We start from the raw sequence: 21,660 nt of genomic DNA, 5'->3' as shown, positions 1-21,660 counted from the left end.
AAAATTGATGATCCACCCGAAACTCTGGAGAGTCTCCAGAGCGATGTCCAGGCTGCGTTGGCATGCCACTTGAGAGGGTGCCTTGACCAGCAGATCGTCTAAGTAAGGGATCACCGAGTGTCCCTGAGAGTGAAGGACTGCTACCACTGCTGCCATGACCTTGGTGAAGACCCGTGGTGCTGTCGCCAGGCCGAAAGGCAGTGCCACGAACTGAAGGTGTTCGTCCCCTATGGCGAAACGCAGGAAGCGCTGATGCTCTGGTGCAATCGGTACGTGGAGATAAGAATCTTTGATGTCGATTGATGCCAGAAAGTCTCCTTGGGACATTGAAGCGATGACGGAGCGGAGCGATTCCATCCGGAACCGCCAGGTTTTTACGTGTTTGTTGAGCAGTTTTAGGTCCAGAACAGGCCGGAAGGATCCGTCCTTTTTCGGTACCACAAACAGGTTGGAGTAAAAACCGTGACCCTGTTGCTGAAGAGGAACAGGGATCACCACTCCTTCCGCCTTCAGAGTGCACACCGCCTGAAGAAGAGCATCGGCTCTCTCGGGGGGCGGAGATGTTCTGAAAAATCGAGTCGGAGGACGAGAGCTGAACTCTATCCTGTAACCGTGGGATAGAATGTCTCTCACCCATCGGTCTTTGACCTGTGGCAGCCAGGTGTCGCAAAAGCGGGAAAGCCTGCCACCGACCGAGGATGCGGTGTGAGGAGGCCGAAAGTCATGAGGCCGCCTTGGGAGCGGTTCCTCCGGCGGTCTTTTTAGGACGTGACTTAGACCGCCATGAATCGGAGTTCCTCTGATCCTTTTGAGGCCTTTTGGACGAGGAGAACTGAGACCTTCCCGCGGGCCGAAAGGACCGAAACCTCGATTGTGCCTTCCGTGGTTGAGGTCTGTTCGGTTTGGACTGGGGTAAGGATGAGTCCTTTCCCTTGGATTGTTTAATGATTTCGTCCAATCGTTCACCAAACAGGCGGTCGCCAGAAAATGGCAAACCGGTTAGGAACTTTTTGGAAGCGGAGTCTGCCTTCCATTCACGTAACCACATGGCCCTGCGGACTGCCACCGAATTGGCGGATGCTACCGCCGTACGGCTCGTAGAGTCCAGGACAGCATTAATGGCGTAGGACGCAAACGCCGACGCCTGAGAGGTTAAGGACACCACTTGCGGAGCAGATGTACGTGTGACTGCATTAATCTGCGCATGACAAGCTGAGATAGCTTGGAGTGCCCATACGGCTGCGAATGCAGGAGCAAAAGACGCGCCGATAGCTTCATACATGGATTTCAACCATAGTTCCATCTGTCTGTCAGTGGCATCTTTGAGTGAAGCCCCATCTTCCACTGCAACTATGGATCTAGCCGCCAGTCTGGAGACAGGAGGATCCACCTTAGGACACTGAGCCCAGCCCTTGACAACGTCAGGGGGGAAGGGATAACGTGTATCCTTAAGGCGCTTGGAAAAACGCTTATCTGGACAAGCTCGGTGTTTCTGGACTGCCTCTCTGAAGTCGGAGTGATCCAGAAACATACCCAATGGACGCTTGGGAGATCTGAAACGGAATTTCTCCTGCTGAGAAGCTGACTCCTCAATTGTAGGAGCTGGTGGAGAAATATCCAACACCTGATTGATGGTTGCTATAAGGTCATTCACTATGGCGTCACCATCAGGTGTATCCAGGTTGAGCGCGGTCTCAGTTGGTCAGAATCCTGATCTGCTACCTCCGCATCATCATCCAGAGAGTCCTCCTGCTGAGACCCTGAACAATGTGAAGAAGTCGAGGGAATTTCCCAGCGACCCCGCTTAGGTGGCCTGGGACTGCGGTCCATGTCAGAGACCTCACCCTGGGACCCATGGTTCACCCCAGGAGCACTTTGCAGGTCCAAATGAGGGGGGCCTGGGGTCAATGATTGAACAGTGCCCTGGGCCTGAGTCACCGGTCTGGACTGTAAGGCTTCTAGTATCCTAGCAGACCATTTATCCATAGTCTCAGACAGTTTGTCAGCAAATACTGCAAACTCCGACCCTGTCACCTGGACAGTGGTAGCAGGTGGTTCCACCTGGGCCACCAGTAGCAGAGGCTCCGGCTGAGTAAGTGCCACAGGGGCCGAGCATTGCACACAATGAGGGTCAGTGGAACCTGCCGGTAGTATAGCCGCACATGAGGTACAGGTTGCAAAGTAAGCCTGTGCTTTGGCACCCTTGCTATTTGCGAACGACATGCTGTTGTCTCCTCTGAGTACAATCCAGGAGGGTATATAGCCAAAAATCAACAGTGCGACCGTACAGTGTAGATATATAGCGCATATATACACACATTATATATATATATATATATATATATATATATATATATATATATATATATATATATATATATATATATATATATATATATATATATATATATATATATATATATATATATATATATATATATATGAACACTCCGGCACTCAGTGGGGCCAGCACCTCAGGTGCTGCTTACCGACCGCTCAAAGCGGTTGTGTGATCACCAGCTTCCCTGCCTGGGTCTCCCAGAGCTTTCTCTCCTCTCCAGCGTCAGAAGAGCTGACAGGAATGGCTGCCGGCGTTCTGTGGGGAGGATGGGGCCGTGGGCGTGCCTTAGAAAGTGCGGGAAGCTGGAGCCCCACTGAGCTGAATGAGGGGGGAGGAGGATACAGGGTATGCTCCAGCCCTCAGCGCTGACGTTCTGTGGAGCGTCCCGCCCTTCCCCTGACTGACAGGCCTGGGGGCGGGAATCTGCGCTACTAGGCCGCAAAAGCCGGGGACTAAAGTTATAAGCGCGGCCGGCATATAAGCGCGGCCGGCGCGGTAGTCCCCGGCGCACTAACACACCCAGCCGTGCTGAAGTGTATATGGTACCAGCGCTCCATGCGCGGTCCCCACGGGGACACAGAGTACCTCACAGCGCGGCCTTGCGCGGTCGTCCCCGTCGCACTAACACACCCAGCAGTGCTGCAGTGTATATGGCACAAGCGCTCCATGCGCGGTCCCCCAGGGGGACACAGAGTACCTTACAGTAGCAGGGCCTTGTCCCTGACGATACTCGGCTCCTGTCCAGCAGATTCCCCAGGGGCTGCGGAGGGAGCACGGCCTCAGTGCCTGGAGACCGAATAGGATCCCACTTCACCCAGAGCCCATTACGGGATGGGGAAGGAAAACAGCATGTGGCTCCTGCCTATGTACCCGCAATGGGTACCTCAACCTTAACAGCACCGCCGACCAGAGTGGGGTGAGAAGGGAGCATGCCGGGGGCCCTGTTATGGGCCCTCTTTTCTTCCATCCGACATAGTCAGCAGCTGCTGCTGACTAAGATGTGGAGCTATGCGTGGATGTCAGCCTCCTTCGCACAAAGCATAAAAACTGAGGAGCCCGTGATGCACGGGGGGGTGTATAGGCAGAAGGGGAGGGGCTTTACACTTTTAAGTGTAATACTTTGTGTGGCCTCCGGAGGCAGTAGCTATACACCCAATTGTCTGGGTCTCCCAATGGAGCGACAAAGAAAAATGACTTATCAGGAGATCATTAGACGACTAGTAAATCTGCTGCCAGGTAGTCTTCCATATTAATGAGCTCTATCACCCCGCTCTGACCACTGATTGACAGCTTTCTGTTCACTGCTCATAGAAAGATGCCAATCAGAGTTAAGGGCTGAGTTATACAGAGCTCAGCATTCAGAGATGTGCAGCAGATAAAACTGATTTTATCCAAACAGAAAGAAGCCAAGGATGTGATGTTGCTGGAATCAGCATTTCTGGGATAGCAAAAACCTTGAGACAGATTCCCCTTAACAGTTTTAGGGTAAGGTTATATGATGTGTCTAGGACAGAAAATCAACTTAAGGCTACATACTAACGCAGCATCTTTTTGTGTTCATAAACTGCAGCCAAAACTGCACCTTGTCAGAGAGAGCCTGGAAATGTCACAAAAACCGCTTGTAATTGTAGGTGCCTTTTTTTTGCGTTTTTCACATGCGTTTATGTGACAAATGTTGACAAAAACGCAGGAAGAATGGACATGCTGCATTTTTTTTGTCACAAACTTTTGACAAATAAAACGCTGGCAAACTGCAATGTGCGCATGACAGATCTGACTTCTCAGACTTTGCTGGGAAGTGAAATATCAGAAAGTTCTGACAACAAAACTGCAGCCAAAAACGCAGCGTGCGAATGTAGCCTAACGCCAATGTAACAAAAGGCCCCATCTGTACATTAGTGCAGGTGAGCTCACCTAGGGCAATGTTTGGCATCAACTGAGAATTATGTCAGGGCTCCAAGGAATGCTCTTTTAGTGATGAGCGGGCACTACCATGCACGGGTGCTCAGTACTCGTAACTAGTGATGAGCGGGCACTACCATGCACGGGTGCTCAGTACTCGTAACTAGTGATGAGCGGGCACTACCATGCATGGGTGCTCAGTACTCGTAACTAGCGATGAGCGGGCACTACCATGCTCGGGTGCTCAGTACTCGTAACTAGCGATGAGCGGGCACTTCCATGCTCGGTACTTGTAACTAGCGATGAGCGGGCACTTCCATGCTCGGTACTTGTAACTAGCGATGAGCGGGCACTACCATGCTCGGGTGCTCAGTACTCGTAACTAGCGATGAGCGGGCACTTCCATGCTCGGTACTTGTAACTAGTGATGAGCGGGCACTACCATGCTCGGGTGCTCAGTACTCGTAACTAGTGATGAGCGGGCACTACCATGCTCGGGTGCTCAGTACTCGTAACTAGTGATGAGCGGGCACTACCATGCTCGGGTGCTCAGTACTCGTAACTAGTGATGAGCGGGCACTACCATGCTCGGGTGCTCAGTACTCGTAACTAGTGATGAGCGGGCACTACCATGCTCGGGTGCTCAGTACTCGTAACTAGTGATGAGCGGGCACTACCATGCTCGGTACTCAGTACTGGTAACGCAGCAGTGAGTCGGATGGTTGTGACTCGAGTATCATGCAAGTCAATGGGGAACTCAAGCATTTTTCTACAAGATATTTCAGAAAAATGCTTGAGTCCCCCCTTGACTTCCATGATACTCAGTTGGAGCAAAGCGACTGCTTGTTCCGAGCACTCAAACCTGGTAACGTTCACTCATCACAAGCTCTTATTAATGGTCGGGAGAGGCTTCAAAGTGGCCAAAAGCAGACTGCTAGATCTTCCTAAACCGCACCTTATTGTTAAATTGCCGTACACATACAGGCGGGGACCAGGGCATGCGCTCCCAGTTACATGTGGACTTTGGTCATGCCCTCGGTGTCGTCATGGCAAGACGCATCCCAGGCCTTCGACAGGAATGCTGGCGATAAGGGAATTATGAGCGGCAACAAGGAGGAAAAGACTCCTATTTACTATAACCTACAGTCACAAAAACAAAATAAAAAAATAAAAAAAAGTTACTAAAACTTAATCTGTAGGAAGAAAAAAAAAAAAAAAAGAAAGTCTGGACAAATCCAAGAACTGGATTTGCAAAATTGCAATTAAGATAAACTGTGGCCATGTGAGAAGATTTAGGCTAGTTTCACACCTGCGTTGGACGGGATCCGTAGCATTGCGTTGTGTGACGCATGCAACGGATGCGTTGCCTATAGTGGCACAACGCATGCTACAGATCGTACAAAATAATGCAATCCGTTGTAGTTTTTTTTCCTTGACTTTACACATCTGGGCATGTGCAGTTGTGTAAAGACAGCTGCGTTAACGGAATCCGTCAAATGACGCAATCTAACAGAATCCGCCACCATAGGCGTCCATTATAAAAACAACGGACGCCTAACGGATTCCTGCAGGTTGCGTTTTTTTGACACTCCGCCAAGCGCAGAAAAACGCTACATGCAGCGTTCCATCCGCCTGACGCAGCGTCAAAATAATGACCCTGCGTCATCCAGCGGATGCAACGCAGACACTTGCGTTACAGTGCGTCGTCCATACTACTCTATGGAGAATAGCGCAGTCCGTTAACGGACTGCGCTATTCTCCATAGTGACGGAATGCGCTGAACGCAAGTGTGAAACTAGCCTTATATGTCGAGTCAATCTCGATTAGGCAACAGATGTCGATGAGTCACATACGTGTTCTGAGTGCGTCGTTCGCGTATAGGACACGTACCCATCATAGTCTGGTATAACAATACAAAAAGTAGTTACGCTAGCCCTAGATATAGGAAAGGGCCTGCAGAATCAACTCATTCTACCTTCATGTCATTAGCTCCACTGCAGCCCAAAACCGCCATGGGTGCCTGAGGACGTAGCTGCCCTTAAGGAGTTTTATATCACCTTTATATTATAGCCCATACTAAGGATGGATCATCAACAATAGAGGACGGTTTTACATGTGAGGTTTTGATCACTTTTTTGCTTTGTTGTGGCCAAAACAAGAGAATTCTGGGATTCCACTAGCCCCGCCCCCCTCCTTTTACTAATCATGTTAATTTTAGATTATTATATATCCCAAATTCAACTTTAAGTTTATTTTTAATAAAGAGGTCTGTATTCAGAGGATCCAAACAACACCCAAAAGACCCCGTTGTATTATAAGGGACTGTCGAGACCCCATTAAGGGTCGGTCTTTTCCACCAAAATTGACAGAACTCTCCGGAGGGTCTAATGCTAGTCCCGAGCAGCCGTGTGACCATTGCCCAGTATGAAGGCAGAAAATGCAGACGATAATCTCATTATATTACTGAGGACCATTTGAGCATAAGAACACAAGAATTATAGTTTTATGACAGTCTAAAATGTCATAAAAAATATTACAAAACTCAACCTTATGAAAAGTCCGAGGTCAGACGATGACGACATTAGGGGGTGAGGGACTATGGTTTGGGATTCTTCTACCCAGTTTCCCCAAAAATAAGACACTGTCTTATATTTTTTTTTGCCCTGAAAAAAAGCGCTAGGTCTTATTTTCAGGGGGTGTCTTATTCTCGAGGAGACATGGTTAGAGGTAAGTTTACCCCCCACAAAAGCAGACACCCCCCATCCCAGGATCATCATACTTAGCAGCCCCAGGCGTCTGTGTGGCTCCCAGATCCTCCTGTGATCTCCCAGCAGGTACGCTGCATGCCTCCTCTGCGTCTGGCCGACGAACGAACGAACGAGCACACACACACACACACACACACACACACACACACACACACACACACACACACACACACACACACACCTCCCTGTGATCTCCCTACGCCTGGCTGACACTCACACCAGACAGCGCACACACAAACACACACCTCACTTCTCCCTGTGCCCTCCTGTGGGCGGTCCCAGCAGCTGTGCTGCACTCCATGCTCCTCTGCCTCCTGCCGGCACTCAGATCCAATCGTATATCTTCACACACACGATATCGCACATACGCGCTCACACACTCAACATCCAGAGATACCACATGATTCCGGCCATGTGATCCTCGGTAGGTCCTGGAAGATCACTGCACGGACAGTATGTGTGTGTGTGTGTGTGGATGCGAGTGCGTGTGTGTGTCCGCAGGACCTTGATGCGCTCACCTGCTCCCTGTCGGCATCTGGTGAGTATGATCGGGGATCTTCTCTCTTCTGGGGGTGCTTGCTATCTATAATGAAGTGTCCTGCAGTGTCCAACTCTTTCATCGCTGCATGACACTTCATTATTGACCGTGGCTGGGTCTTATTTTCAGGGGAATGTCTTTATATTAAAGCTACCCTGAAAACTCCTGGGAGGTCTTATTTTCAGGGGAGGTCTTATTTTCGGGGAAACACGGTATTGACCATAGCAGATACCTAATAATACCGAGCAAGAACAGCTACTCATTTTCTGGCCCTCCCAAGTACTGTATTTTTATCCATTTACACCACCAGCATATTCCGAGGCAAAATGTATGGCTAGCCACAACTACCCTGATGACGAAACCTTTTTGCCATGGGGCTAGAAGCAAAAACCGCTGCCGTCGGCTGATAAGGTTCTATAGATTTTTCCACCACCATGTGACGCGATTCATTCCCCAGCAAAACCTATGGGTATAAAAAATGCTGTGCGCACACTTTTTAAACCTGCGGATTTACCTGCGGAATTTCCGCTGAGGAATTAATGTGCATGTCACTTTTCTGCAGTTCACTGCGGTTTTGCAATTATTGATAAAAAGAAAAATGCAGGGACTAACCTGCGGCAAAACCCCACCACACCGCATGCAGTTTTGCCGTGGAATTCGTTGCGGTATTGGTGCGTTTTTTTTACCGCGGGTGCGGGATTCTTTCAGAGGGTCTGGATTTTCCTTCAGAAAAAGTCAATTTCTGGTGTGCACATGGCCTTAGAGTGGAGCAAAAAGATTTGGAGGACCGTGGTCCAGTAGCCAAGCCAGTTGTTTATCACATTAACACGTGCCTGCTATCCTCCTACAGTGGCGGCTTATTTTTTGCGTCTCGAGCTGACGTTTTTAACGGTACCATTTTTGCGCAGATGCTACGTTTTGATCGCCTGTTATTGCATTTTGCGCAAAATTTGCGGCGACCAAAAAACGTAATTTTGGCGTTTGGAATTTTTTTGCCGCTACGCCATTTACTGATCAGATTAATTTATTTTATATTTTGATAGATCGGGCATTTCTGAACGCGGCGATACCAAATGTGTATATTTTTTTAACCCTTTAATTTTTAATGGGGGGAAAGGGGGGGTGATTTGAACTTTTAGTTTTTATTTTTTAAAACTTTTTTTGTTTTTTTTTATTTTACTAGCCCCCCTAGGGGGCTATAGCGATCAGCAATCCGATCGCTCTTATCTATCTGCTGATCACAGCTATACAGCTGTAAACAGCAGATTCAGTCACTTCCTATTTCACCCTGCTCCGAGCCAGGTGAAAACGAAAGTGAAACTTCGCAGCTGCAGGCGTCATCACAAGACCCTCCGGCGGGGGCGGGGTAAGTAACTGTCATGGCGGCGCCCATATACATATCGCTGCCAGATTTTGGCAGTGAAATGTAAGGGGTTAATGGCCGCGGGTGGAAGCGATTCCACCCGCGGCCAGCAGGCACACATGTCAGCTGTTGAAAACAGCCGATATGTGCGCGGATCGCCGCCGCCTGCCCACGGCAGGGGGCGGGGATTAACGGCACACGATCCATGACGTACCCAGAATGTCATGGGTCGTTAAGGGGTTAAGGAAAAGGGACATAGAATCAATAAAGGGTCTGTACCTTCACCGTTTTCCCGACAGCGGTGGTCTCAGCCACCCCAATATGTGGTAACTGCAGTTGGCTCCATTCACTTGAACTTTGGGGTTCCCTCTATGTAAAGACTGAAGCGGTCAAAATTAGCACTGTGGCTTCTCCAGTTGTTGGAGGTCCCGGAAGACCAAACCCCACCGACTATAAAGCACGGGCTGTCCAATTATAACTGGAATTTTTTAGCTCAAAGTTCACACCTGCAAATACCCCTTCAATGCGCGTCTTCTCCTAAAATCCTCAGTACAATTGTCCGATTGCAAAATACAAGAAATCTGAATGTACAACCCCTTGCAAAAATTACGGCTTCACCGGGCTCTGAGGATGTTCATTCAGTTGTTTACTTTTGTTTAAAAAAAGCAAATCACAGACGGCACAAACTAAAGTAATTTCAAATGTCAACTTTTTCGCTTTAAGAAACACTAAAAAAAAAAAAAAAAAATAAAAAAAAATAATCATGAAAACATCATGTGCTAGCCAGTAACTATTAGGCTATGTGCGCACGTGTGCGTAATTCATGCAGTTACGCTGCACTTTGTAGCGCAGCGTAACTGCATGCGTACTGCGTCCCCTGCACAGTCTATGGAGATTGTGCAGGGGCCGTGCGCACGTGGCGTTTTAGAGCGCAGCGCTTCGGCTTCTGCCGAAGCGCTGCGTTCTAAGAAGTGACATGTCACTTCTTCCGTGCGCTTTGCCGGCAGCTCCTGCTCTGTCTATGGCAGGAGCTGCAGTCAGAGCGCATGGAATCGGCTTTTTTTTTTTTCACTACGGACATTTCTGCAGCGATTTAAAGCGCACGTGTGCTCTTCAGATCGCTGCAGAAATTTCTGCAGTGACTGTACGCAACGTGCACACATAGCCTTACTTTTCAAGACCAAACAGGGGGAAAAAAAAAAATAAAATTATGGAATCTCTAAATTTTCATTCCCAAAACTAACATCTGCATCAAATTAGATCTGCTCGTTAGTCTGCATCTAAAAAGGAGCGATCACACCTTGGAGAGTTGTTGCACCAAGTGGACTGACATGAATCATGGTTCCAACACGAGAGATGTCAATTGAAACAAAGGAGAGGATTAATCAAACTTTTTAAAAAAAAAAAAAAGAGGGTAAATCATCATGCAATGTTGCAAAAGATGTTGGTTGTTCACAGTCAGCTGTGTCTAAAATCTGGACCAAATACAAACAACATGGGAAGGTTGTTAAAGGCAAACATACAGGTAGACCAAGGAAGACATCAAAGCCGGAAACTTAAAGCAATGTGTCTCCAAAACAGGAAATGCACAACAAAAATTAGGAAACTGGAGTCAATGTCTGTGACCGAATGGTAAGAAACCGCCTAAAGGAAATGGGATTTACATACAGAAAAGCTAAACAATAAAAAGATGACTGAAGAGAACATGTAAATTTCCACAGTCATTGATATGAGGCTGCATGTCAGGTAAAGGCACTGGGGAGATGGCTGTCATTGCATCTTCAATAAGTGCCCAAGTTTACATTGAAATTTTGGACACTTCTTATTTCATCAATTGAAAGGATGTCTGGGGATGATGGAATCCTTTATCAAGATATTGCATCCTGCCATAGAGCAAAAACTGAAAACATTCCTTGAAAGAAGACACATAAGGTCAATGACATGGCCTGCAAATAGTTCGGATCTCACCAATTGAAAATCTTTGGTGGAAGTTGAAGAAAGTGGTCCGTGACAAGGCTCCAACCTGCAAAGCTGATCTGGCAACAGCAATCAGAGAAAGTTGGAGCCAGATTGATGAAGAGTACTGTTTGTCACTCATTAAGTCCATGCCTCAGAGACTGCAAGCTGTTATAAAAGCCAGAGGTGGTACAACAAAATACTAGTGATGTATTGGAGTGTTCTTGTGTTTGTTTTTCATGATTATACAGAATGATTCCATAATTTTTCCCCCCGTTTGGTATTGAAAAGTAACCGTTACTGGCTAGCACATTATGTTTTCATGATTTTTTTTTTTTTTTGTGTTTCTTAAAGCCAAAAAGTTGCCATTTGAAATGACTAGTTTTGTGCCATGTCTGTGATCTACTTTTTTTTAAACAAAAATAAAAAAACTGAATGGACATCCTCAGAGCCAGGTGAGGCCATCATTTTTGCCAGGGGTTGTATAACGTGGTATGACAGTAGCCGGCCACAGATCTACCAGGGTTAGCTGAACCATTAAAACAGGAGGATAAACCGCTGTTATGCAGAACTGTAATGCTGCAGTGCTAGGGATTTGCCAAGTTATGAGGACACGAAGCAAGCTTTGGGGAATTGTAGGGGGGCTCGCACCGTCGTGATGAACGCCTAGTCAGGAGAGCGCCCTCGGAAGGAAGATCAACCAGGAAGATTAGTGTTTAATTAGCCAGAAATCACGTTTACAGCAGGTAATTATTATGTATCTCCCCGCAGCAGCAGAGGCAAGCGGAAGATTTTGCTGACTTCATTAGACTTTTGACAGCTCATGAATTCTAAACTTTTTAAATAAAAAAAAAAAAAAAAAAAAAAAAAAAGGTAAAAGTGTTTTCAACTGCAATCACTTGCTCAGTGCACAAGGTGACAAAGAAAAACCGAGAACAGAATGTGAGGTTATCGGAGTTGGAAGATGACCAAAGCCACCTAGATGATATTCTGTCATTTCAGAATTCTGACCTTGGGGAGGGGGGGGGGGGGTGATTGAGGAGATGTACCAGGTAATCCAAGACGGCTCAACATATTCCTATGCCTAAGCAGTTTCACCAATGTGCAGTCGTCTTTGCCATCACCTCTATTTGCAGTCGTGAACCTGAAGCCAAAGATACAGCATTAGCAACCAATAATCGGCCAGGCTCATCCTGAGCTTCCTGGTTCACCGGTAGAATGCGAGACCTGCAGAGTTGCCAGAACCACTAAGGCTAAGTTCACACATCCTGTGTTTTGCATCAGTCACAATCCGTCGCCTTGGGGAATTACGGTATCCTGCAAAATATTTTGCAGGAATCCTGTATTTCCCCATAGACTTCTATTAGCGACGGATTGCGACTGATGACCCTGCGTTGCATCCGCTGCGTCGCGGTCCGTCGTTTTTGACTGACCGCCGAGCGGGGAGCAACGCAGAATGTAACGTTTTTCGGGCCGTCAAAATTAACGCGCCGCGCAGGAATCCGTCGCCATCCGTCAAGCTTGTAATGCATGTCTATGGTGCTGGATTCCGTCGTAATCCGTCTTACAACGGAATCCAGCGCAGGATTCCGTCATGCTCTACTGAGCATGCCCAGCATGCTTGGCACGCCCACTGGGCTGTCCCAAACACAGACGGATCATGACTGATCCGTCAAAAAACGGACGCAACTGATCAGTTTTTTCACAGGATTCCTGTGAAAGGAATCCTGTGAAAAACACATCAGTTGCATCAGTTGACATCTTGAAAATGACTGATCCGTTGCTGACGGACCTGACGGATTGAAAACACAGGATGTGTGAACTTAGCCTTAGGCTGCTTTCACACTACGTTTTTTTTTTTTCAGTGCGGCACAATACGGCGCTCTGCAGAAAAAACGCAACAGTTTTTTTTGCCGCCAGATGTGTTTTTTTCCAGCATAGACTTGCATTAGCGCTGTGTTGTGCCGCATGGCCTTGCGTTGCGTCCGGTTTTTGCCGGATGCGGCATATTTAGCCCATGCGGCGGCCGGATGGAACGTTGCCTAGCACGTTTTCTTGTGCGGCGAAAAAACCCGCATTGCGCCGGCGTGATTTACAATGCAAGCCTATGGACGTCGGATGTGGTTTTTTGCACTGCGCATGCTCAGTATCAAGCCGCATACGTCAAAAAACGGACGGGCCGCATGGAAAAACTTATGCAACGGATCCGGTTTTTTCGCCGCATCCATTGCATAGGTTTTTGAGCTGGATTGAGCCGCACTGCAAAAAACGGATGTGTGAAAGCAGCCTTAGACACTTAAGCACTACAGTAAGAAGATGTGACTAGTTAATATAGATTTTAAGGCCATTCTGGGTTTCTGGAAAGCTGGATGTTTGTCCTGCTTTTCAAAGGATGCTAAGAAAAGTAGTAGAGTTCAAACCATTCAAAATTCTATGGATTTGCATGGATTTTTATCTGGGGGCCTCTAAACTTGTCAGTGTTACCTGACATACCCATTATGGGGTGACCGCACCACAATAATCATCATGATATATACATTCAATACGGCTTGGCAAAAGTTCCACTGCTTCATAATGCGATTAAACACTAAATCTGCCAGGACAGGGTCATTTTTATCAATCAAGAATACAATACAAGACTTAAAGCGCACCATCACCAGGATTTTCCTATATAACCTAAAGCCAGTGCTATACTAGCACTATCAGGCTGATTCTATACATATCTTTAGTCAGCTCGGATGTACAGGTTTTGAAACACAAGTAAAGTTTGTAAAATGAGCAGCTTTTTAAATGACAGCAGCTGCCAATCAGTTGATAGCTGGGGTGGGTATTCAGTGATTCCTGCCCCCCTGCCTGTCCATCCTCCCCATCTGTTATTTATGCTAAGTCTATTAGTAAAACAATTCTATAAGTGACTAGAAGGACTTGTGCTGATGTCATACCCATGTGACCAGAAGGGGCAGGGCGTCAGCCAACAGAAAAAGAATGTTGCTTCCAGGTATCAGCTATGTTGGCTGAGGCCCCACCCCTTCTGGTCACATGAGTATGCCATCAGCACAGGTCCTTCTAGTCACTTAGTAAAACAATTCTATAATAGACTTAGCATAAATAACAGATGGGGGAGGATGTACAGGCAGGGGGGCGGGAATCACTATGAATACCCACCCCAGCTATCAGCTGATCGGCAGCTGCTGTCATTCAAAAAGCTGCTCATTTTACAAACTATTTGCTTGTATTTCAAAACCTACACATACTAGCTGACAAGGTATGTATAGAATCAGAATGATAGCACTGGCTTTAGGGTTATATAGGAAAATCCTGGTGATTGGTGCACTTTAAAGAAAATGTCTACTTAATAGACAAATATCGGCAAATGATTTAAAACTAGAATCATGTGCGGAGAAGAGCAGGAGGACCGGCATATCGTACCCCACTGTGTAAATAAACCCCCCCCTGAACAGGTATGGACTGTCCAACGTTTGCACAGATGCAGGGAGTAGACATCCTTACAGCCTGTACTAAAGTGGGAAGAGAGTCACAAGGTTGCGTTTGTGGAGGTTTGCCTATAAAGTTGACAACCTCCATAAAAGCGTTTCCGGCCTTGGACAATACTTGTAAGTAGCATATCCCAATAAAAAGCAGATCATAACACGTACAGGGTCTCCTGATGAACAACTATTCTATAGGGAACCCTTCGGAGCTCAATTAACTTTACAGTTGCATTTACCCAATTGAATCAACTGTATATGTTCGGTAATAGGAACGGAAAAATGAACTCATGGAACCGGGTCCACCAGACTAGAGTGACTAATTGACTTCAATGGTGCCGTTTGCGTCCATCCTTTTAATACTGCACTTTTTTCTCCAAGGAATAAAAGTAGCACAATTTGCAACAGAGCCTGCTAATGAAGAGCCCAAGTGTGAACATGACCTTAAAATTACGATATTTATGGTACATTATTGAGGCACCATTTTTTAAAGGTGTTATCTGGAACGTCGCTTAGTTTTTTTTTTTATGGAATATGAACTTATCAGAAGTTAGTAGCCAACTACCTGCATGGAGACTATCTCTGCCAGCTCTGAGGTCACAGACCATTTCGGCTGGCAATTCTACTGCTTCTAGTTACGTCACCTCAACAGAGCAGCTTTTGTCCTCCGCACTGTCATCATGCTGATTGACAGGCATCTCCCATGTTGCGTGGAGCTGTCAGTCAGTATTATCAACAGTAACACCCCATTGACAGCAGAGCTGAAGAAGAAAATCTGCTGTGCTGATGTCCGGTCATCGGGAAGAACAGGCAGGTAGTTAGCAACGACCTGCAGGTAAGTATTTAACCCCATGGAAAAAAATAAATAAATAAAAATCCCCATTTAACCCCCTTTAAACTGTGAATTGCCTCATTCTAAAATGGGTAAAATCGCAAAGTGCTTGTAGAAGCAACTTTAATTTACTATACACACACAAAAAAAAAAAATATACATTCTAAAGAATGGAAGGATTTTTTGTGTAATGGTATGGACTGTGGAGGAGAAGCGCAATAGGGTCTTACCCAACAAAATCGTAAGGTAATAAAAAGGTAAAAGAACTCATCTATAAGAGTTGTGCCAGTCACAACCCTATACTCATATGTAGCCACCGGTGAAAAATCTGCAGCCCCGGGTGTAGTAAATGAAGGATGAGAAGAGGAATCTGGTTGTAGTGCCGCGCTATTTACCACTCCAGAAATATGATTGATTGTCTTTATTTTCATGCACAGTTCTACGCGTTTCAGGAGTACTCAGCTCCCTTCATCAGGACATCAGGCAAAAGAACATCAAATCTCAATTTGATGTTCTTTTGCCTGTGTCCTGATGAAGGGAGTTGAGTACTCCTGAAACGCGTAGACCTGTGCATGAAAATAAAAAAACATTAATCAATCATAATGTCTAGAGTGGTGAATAGCGCGGAACCACAACACAATTCTTCTAACCCTTCATTCTTTAGAATGGAGAGGCGTTTTCATGTCTAATTTACTCCTCGTTGCCCAGGTTACAATACGCTTTGCAGCCCATCAGCAATGGATGGTTGCCTAATAGTGTTGATCTCTCTCTCTCTCTCTCATATATGGTGCCGGATTCCGGATCGGATCCGGACTTCTTTATCAACCCGCCGGAGATCCGCCTGACCTGGATTATTGCCAGTCCGCTCAACTCTATTGCCTAGTCAAGGTGCTTGCGAGCCATTCGTTACAGAACTTGCAAGCGATGCTCTGAAACTGGCTGGATCTGGGTCGGTAGTCCTACCAGGTTGCAGAGCACCCAGATTGGATCAGCAGCTCAACCACATCGTTGGTCCAAATTGTCAATCATCAGGAGAGGAGACAAACCCTTGACCAACTAAAAATCTTATATTAGTTAGGGAGGAAACTGGACCAGTATGGTGGCACTATCATTTTCCCAGTATTGTGGAAGTATTACTCTATTTTCACTATAAAAAATGTATATATAGCAAACAAACATTTGAAAAGGAGATATAATTACAAAGGGTAAGAGGTGTGAAAGCGAGTAATATAATCTAGTGACAAGGCTCCGGGCATTATACTGTGGAGAGAACAGTAAAGTTACACATGGTGTCATGTACAAAGTGACAGACACAATGTATCCTTCAGTGTAATATACGCAGCAACACATTAAATAAATACAGCTCCAACCTGACTCCATGCAAAATATTTCAAGACACAAACCTCAAACAATGACAAAGCAAAAAGACACTAAATATAACAAGCCCCATAAACACACTAAGATCCTGATAAGGAGTGTGACCAGGAATGAGTGATCGCAGGGAGGCCCGGCCCGCAGGACACAAACCAGACCTGTGCACCACAAAGACTGGACCAGTCAGAAGCCGATAGGTATACACAAACAAGGGAGGTCATTAGACTACAGGTGTCCTCAGGAGGGATTTACATGTACGCACGGCCTTCCAAGACAGGTCTGCACGTTCATACACCATGACGACATTCCCAGCACTCCAGATCTTCAGTGCCCCTATGGCAACAAAATAATACTTCCTAACAATGGTAACATGACCCGGAGGTTAGAAACTTCTGCGCAGAAGCTTCAAAACTTTTTCTTTGTTGCTCCCCGGTCACTGATGTCACTTCCACTTCTCTGGATATTATTTTACAGCAGGGTACGTCCATCGGACAAGGAAGCTATCACACCACGGCTTGGGGGCAAAAAACAACAAAAAGAAAAGGTGTCTAGCTGCCATGTAAAGCAATGGTAACCCTTGCCTTTTCCTCTATTTACAGGAATTCCCCGGCACCCTTCATCTGATAGGTGCTGCCAAAATCGTGGCCAGCAACTGGCTATAGGGTCACAGCCAGATATGTTTGACTCAAACTTTTAATAGCCTTCAGGGACCGAGCCACGTGGGTCATACAGGCAGGTCCCCGGTGGCTTCTCCCTGCCACGTTGACAGGTCTTTGCCTATTTGCGGTTGTAGGTGGACCTGTCAGTCCACATCAGTGGGTAGGAAAAAGCCGCCAGGAAACCGCCGGTATGACAAGTGCACAGCGGCGGCTATTAAAAAGGATGTGGTGTTGCAGAGTGAAACATACCAGATGGTAGTCAGTGGGTAATACGCTGTGCACAGTTTGCGCTGCATGTATCAGCTGAAAGATTTTCTGAAAAAATTCCTAGCGCTTTATCTACGGCTAGGTCCACATTTCCGTTGTTTTCCATCAGTCACATGCGTTGCTTGACGCTTGTGACTGATACGTTGTACAACGGATGACAAGAATTAGAATTCATTGTCGGACTCCATTGTAAAACGTGAGAGAGAGAGAGAGAGAGAGAGAGATCAGCTGATCGTTCACAATAGCCGGCCACTGACTTTTGAGAGCGAACAGATGATCTCCCGGCGGCCAGATAATGAGAGCGATCAGCCGAGCGCTCACAGAAGGCGGCCGCCGGGAGATCAGCCGAGCGCTCACAGAAGGCGGCCGCCGGGAGATCAGCCGAGCGCTCACAGAAGGCGGCCGCCGGGAGATCAGCCGAGCGCTCACAGAAGGCGGCCGCCGGGAGATCAGCCGAGCGCTCACAGAAGGCGGCCGCCGGGAGATCAGCCGAGCGCTCACAGAAGGCGGCCGCCGGGAGATCAGCCGAGCGCTCACAGAAGGCGGCCGCCGGGAGATCAGCCGAGCGCTCACAGAAGGCGGCCGCCGGGAGATCAGCTGATCGTTCGGCCACCGAGAGCGAGCATGCGCAGCGAAATCAAAAAGGATTCCGCTGCTCAAAAAACGTTACACTCTGCCTTCCTGCCGCCCGACGGTCAGTCGTTCCACGACTGATCAGTTGGGCAGCGGATGCAATGCAAGGGCATCAGTCACAATCCGCCGCTCATACAAGTATATGGGAACAACGGAATCCGCCAAACGGATTGCGATGTTTATCAGAGCAGCAGATTGTGACTGATGCAAAACAACGGAATTGTGAACCTAGCCTTAATAAGGCTTAGAGTGACACTTTCGAGTGCCTTGTGGGTAACTCGAGCGAGTCTCGCATCGCATCACCCAGCATGGCCTGCCGCTCTTCGGATAAGAGCATCTCAGCTGCATAGAGATACATGCATCTGACACACTCATGTCAGGAGAATGTGCGGTCGTGCCGGGTGATATGTGAAATATGCACTAGGAACCACAAGTGTGACTTCGGCCTTAGCGCTTAGGAGTCAAGTGGGCATTACTAGAACAAGTCCGGTGTATTCATGAGTCTGGAGGGAACTCTGCCTCCGTGTACCCAACCAACACCACATCCCTGTCCATTCACAATCACAATACTGCGCATGCGCTAGCCACTATCGTGCCTGGAGCCCCACTCTGCCCAGGTTTCAGTTGACAATATCCACCGTGCATATCCACTGGCTGTGGGCACTGGGTGTGTGGAGTGGAGTCTGCTCCCCACGCTGCCTGTGCTGTACAGCTGGCACCAGAGTAACGGCAGGGATCAGGACCAGCTCCCAGCGCAGGAGTTTACATGCCGCTGTGAATTTAACGGGCTGGAAATGGGGGAAAACGTGAGACTACCTGAACTAATAAAAGGTTATATCCAAAACAGTAAACATCAAACACCACAAAAAAAAAAAAAAAGAGGTCGTAGGGATTCCAAAGATATACCAATAAAACGCCTCAATCAAGAAAAAAAAAAAAAGTTACAAGTCTTGGAAGTTGAGAGAGGAAACAACAAAAGCAAGGAGGGACCCAGTGGGACTGTCAGCCGAGGTCCAGCGTAAACCCTGGAGCCGCCCGGCCAGCACAAGTCCAAGGTCCTGCTGGGCAGGAGGAAGAAACCAGCAAAAATCAAGAGGAAAATGAGGAAAAAACCCACAGACTGATACATGGAGATGCTGGGAAAGCAGCGGCACACGTCTCCTCCACAACGATCCAAAAATGTGGGGCAAGATCATCCAAAATCATTGGAGGAGGAAGATAGTGTGGCGGATCCTGTGGCCCACAATGCTACACCAGGACCACGCCGGGACCCCACGACTCCACGCCGGGACCCCACGACTCCACGCCGGGACCCCACGACTCCACGCCGGGACCCCACGACTCCACGCCGGGACCCCACGACTCCACGCCGGGACCCCACGACTCCACGCCGGGACCCCACGACTCCACGCCGGGACCCCACGACTCCACGCCGGGACCCCACGACTCCACGCCGGGACCTATAATATACCAGAATCTCTCCGGTGACACCCCAGCTCCAGACTCATCACCAAGAGTCACGGCTTCTCCAGACATGTAACAAAAAGTATATCAGGAAAGTGGAACTCCCCTCTAAGGACTTGGCTCCCAGCAACAAAGCAAAGTAGTGTCCAATCCCAGCCACCAGCAGTAATAATAATAAACCAGGGAAGTAACACTGGAAATAACGCAGCCGGCGCAGTGTGCACACAGCCCTGCACAGAGGACGCGCACATGCCCGCTCCTCACACCCGGCCCTCTGTTCTCTCACCTGCATCCCAGGCACTTGCACGGCTACCGGGGAATGAGCCATGGCGGCGTTGCGGCCTCCTGCTCCGTCTACAGGCGAGAGGCGGGCTGTGTCCGGGGCTCCGGGCCCGCGCTGCTGACGAGGAAACGCTGCGCTGCTACCTGCTGCCACTATCCGGCTGTGAGCATGTCTCGGTGACCGGCGGGGACGGGAGGAACCGGGGAGCTCAGCAGGCGAGCGGCGCCATATTGGGAGAGGACGGGAGGCTGCGGCAGCTTCTTGTGCGCAGGGTGGAGCCCGACTAAAGCCGGTCACGTGATGCGTAGGTGACGTCAGCGACGCTCCGCCCCCCGCCTGGTTCGACGTCCTCCACCTCCAGTACTAGTAGGTAATGACAGTGCCGGGAGGCGGCGGCGGCGGCGGAGTGTGCTCCAGGTGTAACCGGCCCTGCAGCGTCCGCACCAGTGCACACAGGACCTCGCGGAGCACACACAGAACCGTACCAGTGCACACAGGACGGTACAAAGACCGCAAGGACCACACACAGAACCACAATAACTGCACACACAACGCACCGACCGTGCACAGAATCGCATGGACCACGCACCGATTGCGCACAGAACGCATGGATTGCGCACAGAACCGCCCCGACTCCACACTGTGTACAGAACCGCCCCGACTCCACACTGCGTACAGAACCGCCCCGACTCCTCACTGCGTACAGAACCGCCCCGACTCCTCACTGCGTACAGAACCGCCCCGACTCCACACTGCGTACAGAACCGCCCCGACTCCTCACTGCATACAGAACCGCCCCGACTCCTCACTGCGTACAGAACCGCCCAGACTCCTCACTGCGTACAGAACCGCCCCGACTCCTCACTGCGTACAGAACCGCCCCGACTCCTCACTGTGTACAGAACCGCCCGACTCCTCACTGCGTAAAGAACCGTCCCGACTCTTCACTGCGTACAGAACCGCCCCAACTCCTCACTGCATACAGAACCGCCCCGACTCCACACTGCGTACAGAACCGCCCCAACTCCACACTGCGTACAGAACCGCCCCAACTCCACACTGCGTAGCGTACAGAACCGCCCCAACTCCACACTGCGTACAGAACCGCCCCAACTCCACACTGCGTACAGAACCGCCCCGACTCCTCACTGCGTACAGAACCGCCCCAACTCCTCACTGTGTACAGAACCGCCCCGACTCCTCACTGCGTACAGAACCGCCCCGACTCCTCACTGCGTACAGAACCGCCCCGACTCCTCACTGCGTACAGAACCGCCCCGACTCCTCACTGCGTACAGAACCGCCCCGACTCCTCACTGCGTACAGAACCGCCCCGACTCCTCACTGCGTACAGAACCGCCCCGACTCCTCACTGCGTACAGAACCGCCCCGACTCCTCACTGCGTACAGAACCGCACCGACTCTTCACTGCGTACAGAACCGCACCGACTCTTCACTGTGTACAGAACCGCACCGACTCCTCACTGCGTACAGAACCGCACTGACTCCTCACTGCGTACAGAACCGCCCCGACTCCTCACTGCATAAAGAACCGCCCCGACTCTTCACTGCGTACAGAACCGCACCGACTCTTCACTGCGTACAGAACCGCACCGACTCTTCACTGTGTACAGAACCGCACCGACTCCTCACTGCGTACAGAACCGCACTGACTCCTCACTGCGTACAGTACCGCACCGACTCCTCACTGCGTACAGAACCGCACTGACTCCTCACTGCATACAGAACCGCACCGACTCCTCACTGCGTACAGAAGTGCACCGACATGCAG

The 21,660-nt window shown here is 48.8% G+C and overlaps 1 protein-coding gene across 1 annotated transcript in view; it reads right to left on the bottom strand.

Moving 5' to 3' along the window:
- The window catches only part of STK26 (serine/threonine kinase 26), a 129,267-nt gene extending 109,139 nt beyond the window's left edge, over positions 1-20,128 (bottom strand). Inside the window, exon 1 of the mRNA XM_075322656.1 lies at positions 19,872-20,128. Within this exon, the coding sequence (XP_075178771.1) occupies positions 19,872-19,913 (42 nt within the window). The 5' untranslated portion in view covers positions 19,914-20,128. The remainder of the gene's footprint in view (positions 1-19,871) is intronic.
- Between the last annotated feature and the right edge of the window lie 1,532 nt (positions 20,129-21,660).

Source organism: Anomaloglossus baeobatrachus, chromosome 9, assembly GCF_048569485.1.
Source record: "Anomaloglossus baeobatrachus isolate aAnoBae1 chromosome 9, aAnoBae1.hap1, whole genome shotgun sequence".
NCBI classification, from domain to species: Eukaryota; Metazoa; Chordata; class Amphibia; order Anura; family Aromobatidae; genus Anomaloglossus; species Anomaloglossus baeobatrachus.
This window is presented reverse-complemented; position numbering and strand designations above follow the sequence as displayed.